Source organism: Triticum aestivum, chromosome 7D (assembly GCF_018294505.1).
Source record: "Triticum aestivum cultivar Chinese Spring chromosome 7D, IWGSC CS RefSeq v2.1, whole genome shotgun sequence".
Taxonomy (NCBI): Eukaryota; Viridiplantae; Streptophyta; class Magnoliopsida; order Poales; family Poaceae; genus Triticum; species Triticum aestivum.
In genome coordinates, this window is record NC_057814.1 from 564,469,653 (window position 1) to 564,477,284 (window position 7,632).

General features: G+C 48.3%; 1 protein-coding gene and 1 pseudogene across 1 annotated transcript; one reads left to right on the forward strand and one right to left on the reverse strand.

Annotated features, from left to right (window-relative positions):
- Window positions 1–691: 691 nt before the first annotated feature.
- On the reverse strand, window positions 692–1,808 carry LOC123164130 (putative F-box protein At3g52320). Its single transcript, XM_044581555.1, has 2 exons — window positions 1,686–1,808; window positions 692–1,592 (listed from the first exon to the last, which is right to left on the reverse strand). Exons 1-2 carry the CDS (start codon window positions 1,745–1,747, stop codon window positions 1,139–1,141), a joined length of 516 nt encoding a protein of 171 aa, XP_044437490.1. The 5' UTR covers window positions 1,748–1,808; the 3' UTR covers window positions 692–1,138.
- Window positions 1,809–2,129: 321 nt separating this feature from the next.
- LOC123171292 (histone-lysine N-methyltransferase ASHH3-like) lies at window positions 2,130–6,649 on the forward strand (annotated as a pseudogene).
- Window positions 6,650–7,632: the final 983 nt, after the last annotated feature.

A 7,632-nucleotide genomic window follows, 5' to 3' on the forward strand; every position in this document is an offset into this window, starting at 1 on the left:
GGTCAACGGTGATTCCGGCAGCGGCGGCTGCTCCTGGCGGCGCAGCTCCGGGTGGCCTAGAGGCGGCGCCGCGCTGGCGCGGTGGATGGTGGTGGCGCCCTCTCGGCCCAGATCTGGGCCCTTTTGGGCCCCATCTGGGTTTGGGCGGGCCTGACTCGGTCTCGCCTGCGGCGGCTCCGGCGGGGGCGGTGGTGGTGCGGCTCGTGCGGGGGGTGGTGGAGACGGCGGCACGTCTACTGCAGCTCGGCGATGGGTGCTTCACGAGCCCCTTTTGGGCTCGGCCGGGCCTCGAGGGCCTGGTACGCTCCCCTTGCCGCGTCCGGTCGGTGACCGCCGATGGCGGTGGAGGTTGTCTCCTCCGGCGTGGCTGCCCTCGCTGCCGTTCCTCGTTCCTGGCTGCTACCTCTCGTCCTCGTCGGTCTCGCTTCGATGACCACGGTGAGGCGGCGGTGATGATGGCAAGTCCGTGGTGGCGCACGTTCGTTGGTGGCTTGTCTGGTGGTGCGCGTCGGACCGTTCGGGGTTGTGGGTGTTTGGCGGATGGGAGAAATCCGGGCCGGCTTGCCGACACCGACGCGGTGATGCCCGTGGGCGCCATCGTTCCTTCCTGAAGGGCGTCGGGTCTCCCCCTTCCCCACGCCCCTCCGCGTACCGGGGGAAACCCTAGGACCTGTCCGGGCAGCAGCGTCGTCGTCATCGTGTTCCTTCCTGAAGGTGCTGCTTGGTATGCGGAGGTTCGAGGTGCCTGGAGCGAGGTGGTACATCTCCGGTGGGCGCAACGGTTTTGGGTTATCATCGTTTTCGTCGATCCGACGCTGTGGACATTATTTTCTCTGTTCTTTCTCTTTTGTTTCTTTTGGGCATGCTTGTGCTATTTGCCCCAGCATTGGACTCTTTGTTGTATCGGGCGGTTGCTATATCAATATAGCAGGGCGAAAAGCCTTTTTCGTTAGATATGCAGCTGAGTGAACACGAACGAGATCAATATCCCAGTACCATTTCTTCTCCTTATGAACGCACCTCCCGGTTTCCGATGAATAGACATATGAACAGCCGTCCACTCCCGGGAGACCAAATCCATTTAGTTGGTCCGTCAACAAAAACACATGGAAGTGGGGGGACACGGCTAGATCAAAACCTAAGCGCACAATACCCACCCAGCCGGATGGTCGCAATGCGGCAACTCAGTCCATTCCTCCGTGGCAGGATTGCACACGACGTAACGGCGCTTGCCAAGATGGGCAGATACGTCGTAGAGAAGGAAGCCATTGCAGCAGTCCAAAAGAAAGGCGTCCCGGCCGTTGGGCAGGAAGGTAAGACTGGTGCGACTGCGGCTCCCGGATAAATTGGTGAAAGGAAGAACTGGATGTACCAATTGCTCCTCCGTGGTGCCGCTGAAGAAGAAGCCGGTCAGGGTCTGGGGGAGCTTCCGGCGGTAGGTGCGGTCGTTGATGAGGCCGAGCCAGTGCTTGGAGACGCACTTGAAGCGGCAGAGCGGCCTGGCGGGCACGCGCGAGAGTATCTCGACTAGGAGGTCCTCGGTGAGTCTCTCGGCCGCCGTCTCGCTGCCGCTGGGAAGAGAAGAGGATGACCTGCACACAGAGATGGAGAAGAGGTCTCAGGGGATCGGGTGAAGAAGGGAGAGGAAGGTCGCAACGATTCATGGCGATGTCTGCTCTGCGTACCTGATGCCAGTTGATTTGCGTCCGTCCTCCCACGGGCGAGCTCGATCCACCGGTGTGGACATGGCGGCGGCAGCGCCGTCAAACGCGGAGCAGGGTGATGAAACCTAGGGGGGCGGGGGAGGGGATTTAAACCTACAGGGACGGGGGAGGCTAATGGGCCGTCATTAGTATATTGGGCTAAATCGTACATGTCACATTTCCACTAGACCCCTTTAAAAATCAACCCAAAAAGAACATAAAAGTAGGAATCTTTATTATATACTAGTAAAACGCCCGTGCGTTGCTACGGGCCTAGCGCAGGTAAATAAATACGTTCTTAGTATGAAAAGAAAGCATAAGTAACATACAAGTTTTGCCAGGATCATCTGGGAAAATCCTCCCTTCTACTGCCATCATCGACGATGAAGCCCCTCTTGCCGACGTTTCGTGGAGTTGGGCAATGGCATGGCATGCAACACCAGCGTCGAGGAAGCAGCTAAGCGGCATGGTCAACTGAAGCAGAGCTGCAGAAAAAGCGACGTGGTCAGGAATCATGAGCAGCTAGCCACCAAGTAAAATCAATTGCTCGAGAGTCGAGACTGAAGCCGGATAAACCCAAATGGTGGTGGAAGTCTCCCATGCTGGGCTGGCTCACGACAGCATTGTGCTAACATCTCCCTGGGCGACAGCGCTCTCTCCTCTGTATGAATCTAGCAAAGGAGAGAAGGAATATACACAGAGATTTTTTCTTTTCTTGTGTATGCATGTGTTGTTTCATGTAGGGAGATTGTAGTTGTGCTGGCCTACTTAACTAGATCATCAGCGACCAGCGCCTTCCACAACATATGGCTAGTTGTTTTCAGATTCCTCGGCTGGTTCTAGGTCCGTATGCGACCTAATTTGTGTTTAGGAACACCTTAGCGGATACAAACAGAGGAAAATATTCTAGACCTATCATTTTTGGCTATATCCTATACATACATGTCGAATCTGTCTGGAACTATATATAATTCAGAGATATCTTAGGAACACCATTACTTGTCCCTGTACTTCATATTTGAGCTGGCACTTAAATCTGCATGTTAGCAAAATATCCAACATATAGTCACGTTTTGTGCGCAACATCCTGTACCTTAAACCATCGCAAATCCTTTATCTTGTGAGCTAGTATCTTCATTCTTCATGCACAATACAAGCAATACTTCAACATTGAATACTTCACAATTGGAAAAAATAAATGCGAGGTAGAAAGTTTGCTCGTATGTGTTAATAAGTCCACAGAGAATCTAAGCAAGTTGTTTCATGTTTGATGTTTTTAGTCGTATAGCCAAACATTATTATTTAATGACCGTTCTCTAGATTTCATGTGAAGTGGTGTATAAATTTAATTGTTTCATAAAACCTCTAATTGGAATGTATTTTTTTCCACTTGCCAACAGTTCCCTAAAAGACTGTTATATTATTCTAGCCAGAGAAATGTGGCTTTGGATTGATAGCCGAGGACGAAATAAAGAAAGGAGAATTTGTTATAGAATATGTAGGAGAAGGTATGGGTTTGTTGAAATCTATTTTGAGCAAGTAAATGAAATGCAGACCAATGCAAGTATTATAATTTTTTTACTCATACTAGGCGATCAAACTAATATCCATATATCTTGCACCAATATTGTAGTTACTGATGACAGAACTTGTGAGGAAAGACTATGGAAAATGAAGAGACAACGTTACACTAACTTCTATCTTTGTGAGGTCAGTAGCAATATGGTCATTGATGCGACAAACAAGGGGAACAAGTCCAGGTTTATCAATCATAGTTGTGAACCAAACACAGAGATGGAGAAATGGTTAGTTATATTGTACTGCTTATTATTCTATATCCATGCTAATGACCCTGATACTTGCTACTGGTATCATGTTATTTTTCAGGACTGTGGATGGAGAGACCAGAGTTGGAATTTTTGCTCTTCGTGACATACAGAGAGGGGAGGAGCTGACCTATGACTATAAGTATGGTCATTCAGTTTCCTGGTTTTATAATTCTTTTTTCATTCTATTTTTTGTTTGTTTCGCCCACCTTGCTTTATTGCATGGTGTACACAAAACTGTTCCTGTTTCTAATCTATGCCCTTATCTACAGATTTGTCCAGTTTGGAGCAGATTAAGATTGTCATTGTGGGTCTTCAAACTGCAGAAAAATGGTTGGCACGTCTAAGTCGTTCAACTCATTTATTCTTCACAATGGCAACTCAGGAAGCTCGCACGATCTGCACGACATAAAGAAAAGAAAGACAACCTCGATCAGATAATTGTATTGGGGAGATCATCCGTTTATGGGATCGTCGAGATAAAATGTAATGCCTTCACAACTTCAAATCTGGTTGATGACGTCACATGTCCTTTTATCTGTTGTTTTCAGTTGCCGGCCCGGTTTAACCCCTTGTCTTTCAATATTCTGCCTTATGTCCCAGCAGTTGTACATGACTATGATGAGTACACTGGAATGCATACTGTGAGTTTTTCAACAGATGATTTTTACATGATATCTAATTGCAATTTATATATTATATTATTTGTTTTGGTTCAGTTACTGCTTGATGAAGAAACTACTGAAAATTTTGATATGAGAGAGGAAGATTGGGACTTCCTACCGGTATGGCATTCTTAGTAACTGAACTGCTTTAATTCGTTTGTCTTTTGGAGCTTGTGGGTTATATCATACCTTGCTTTCTTGGACAACCCACATGTTTTGTAGCTAACTGTAGTCTAAAAGAGGTACTACTACCTCCTTTCCGGTTTAGAGGGGCACATGGCTTATCTCAAAAATCAGAAATTTATAATTTGTAAGGCTCATGGTCTTGGAAACATGCGAATATAGCTATGTCCACATTAAATTCTATCAAATTCCCCTTCCCAGCAGTTAAGTAGGTCCTCCTTCGTTGACGTGATTTGCAAGATGAGCCCGATAAACTGGAAAGGAGGGAGTACTATGATAAGTGACTTGCTAGCTTGTGCTTCGCATCTGCTACCAAATTCAGTAAACATGGTTGAATTTTTTTTCTTTGATGTTTAAATAGCCATTGGATTACTCATATTTACATAGACATAGCACCTTTCCATCCTAGAACCAGTGTTCAGGATATCGGTAACAGGTACCATATCGGTCGAGTGCTGAGTAGGGATTAATTGGCGAATCGACCATTTAATTGAATTTATTGATAACCCATTTATCGGGAGATTAACTAGGGCCATATCTATATATCCTAGGCTATATAGGAGCATGTCATGTACTAAATGTCTAAATATGCAATCCTAGGCTACATAGCAACAAGGAAAAGTGTTGCGAAAAGGTGTGGTGGAACCCGGCTGCCCCGACACCCTGTTATCCAGCTCGTCCAAAGACTCCAAGGTTCATGCCAGCCACTGTCCAGGTGCAGGGAATTTGCAGTAGCAACGTAATTAGCGGGCTTTTTAAAGCAGAAAACAGCGAGGGGAGGAGAGACATGTATGGCAGGACTAGGACTTGGTCTTGGAGTCTATTCACGAGTTGCAGACCTGTTCACGGATTCACTGTTCATCGTGGTCTTGCGGTCCACGCTGGTTGGGTGATGATTGAAGTGACAACACATAGACGACGGTGCATGCGCCCATCCTGTAGCAAGCTCACGGGTGAGACAGAGCTAATCACGTGAAGTGCGACCCAAAAGTGAAAACAAGAACTCCCTTCCCATCTCTCTTCTGTCGCACTCCAACTCTCGCACAGCCACACGTTGTGCCTCTCTCCTAAAAACAGTCTCACATGCATGCACAAGTTCAGAAGTTCAACACCTCCATTTTTTCCTCTGTAAAAATGCGGCAGCCAACATAAAATAATAAATAAAAAATTAGAGGCAGCAACGGAATAATAAATGGATGAGGGTTTCCCCGCAGCCGCCGTCGCGGCGGCCGGAGCCCGCCGGAGCCGCCAGCCCCCTCCTCCTCCCGTTCCCCTTCTCCTCCCCTCCCCCCTCCTCCACGCCGCCTCCCCGAGCGAGGCGGCCGGGGGCCCTTCCTCCGCGCGCCTACGGCTCCTCCCCGTGCCTATCCCTCCTCCCGTCGCCGTCAGCCTGCGCCGCCGGCCCTCGGCCGCGTGATGCTGGCGGCGGTGGGCTTTCCCTTCCCCGCGCGCGGTCCTCCCCTGCTCGGGCGGTGATGGCCGGCGGCGGTGCGCCTCGGCCGGTGGCGGTCCGGCGTCCTGGTGTGGAGGCCGGCGGTGCTCGCCGTGGTGGTGCCGCCTCTTGGCGGCGGGGTGGTCCGGTGGTGCTGGCCGGCCGGGGGCGCGTCCCCGGCCCAGATCTGGGCCCGTAGGGTCCCTTCTGGGTCCTTGCGGGTCAGCTCCGGCGCGACCGCGACGCTCTCTGTACGGGGAGGCAGGGGAGCGGCTTGGACTGGGACAGCGACGCCGACGGCGTACCAGCTGCTGCGCGGAGGCGGGAGCTGTCCGGGCCTTTGAGGGCCCGGACGGGCCTGTGGGGCCACGGGCCCGGTAGGCTCCTGCCATGGCGTCCGGTCGGCTACCGTCGTGGTCGGCTACCAATTCAATTCGAACATCCACAGAGACCCTAAGACTCACTGGTTTTGTAAATAGTCTGTCTCTTTCTTTCTTTCTTTGTAGTATGATTTTTTTTATTTTCTTTCGAATAGCCCCCTGGACAAGGTTTTAAATTTTGACTTTTGCTCTTTAATGTTAGTTTTTTACTGTTGAATTTTACTTTTCTGCTATTCGATAGGTTGAACTAGACAGTGTTTCAGAAGCACCAGAATTTTCAGGTTGAGCTGATACATAGATCCAATGGATGTTACATTTCTGTATACTGAACTTCTTGGTTGTAACTGTGATTGGAACAATGAGAACTATGTACTCTTGTTTGTCATTTGCTCCAGAGAAGCCCCCCTGCTCATTTGATCTTGTCTTTTTACAGCACCCAGAAGATCCAGAAGAAGACTGATCGATTATTGAAGGTTACAATGATGACTAACTACTTATAACATAGTGCTATTTTCATATTCAGACCCTTCTTTTGTACAACTGGCTATTGTTAAAATTACATTTTTTTTGTTCATCCTGTTAATTTTATTTTCTGTTTCAGTTATTTTTACACGTTGTATAATTGCGCCGAGAATATATCCATGCGGCACAATAGGATATTGACTTGAGCTATCATCAGATAGATACAGAGCCTTGACCATGACCTTGAACTTTGTGTATGTGGCGAGGAAGGGGTTTCTTCATGTATGTGTCTCTTGTTCCTAAGCATATGTGGTGCTTTGGAGAGGGGTCTCCTTTTCTAATTATCTTCCATGAAGGGTGGCAGGGGATTTACCCTTCACATTGTTTTTTTTTTCATTTTTGTATCTGTGGGTTTTTGTTTTGCTTCTGTAGGGGTGCATGTGCTGTTTGAATGAGAGGTATTTGTTTGGGAACTATTAGGATGTAGGGTGTGTTTGGTTTGAGCCAAAGTGAAGCCTACCAAAAACTTGACTAGCGAAAATATTGGCCAACGTTTTGGTTGCCTTAGTTTGGCCAATTTCGGCAAAAATGTGCACTAGAGTGGGCAAAGTGGCTTGGGCATTCAAATTTTTTAACTGACTTAAAATACCTGTAGTTCAGATTTGAGCTAATTTTATGCGATTTTTTGTGGGGTTATTTTTGGACTCCTAAGGATTCAAAACAAAAATGCCACTATCCAAACTCCTTTTTTTAAAGTTGGATGGCTTGTCTGGCGGATGTTTCTCCATCGTGTGCAGGATCCTTATGTTTCTGCGTTGTAATAGGATACATTCAATTGATTGTCATCTCAGCAGATCCTGTCACTACCATTGTGGACACATCATCACTGAGGAAGTGCTTGCTGCAACCATCCACCCTCATAGTGAGAAGTATTTCCATATACCACTTTGTCTAGCAAGTTACACTTGCATCGCAACCGGC

Excerpts from the sequence above, each read along its gene's own strand:
- LOC123164130 (XM_044581555.1), bottom strand. The coding sequence starts at position 1,747 with ATGTCCACACCGGTGGATCGAGCTCGCCCGTGGGAGGACGGACGCAAA. Across the intron at positions 1,593-1,685 it reads CGCAAATCAACTGGCATCAG|GTCATCCTCTTCTCTTCCCA; the intron begins GTACGCAGAGCA and ends CTCTGTGTGCAG.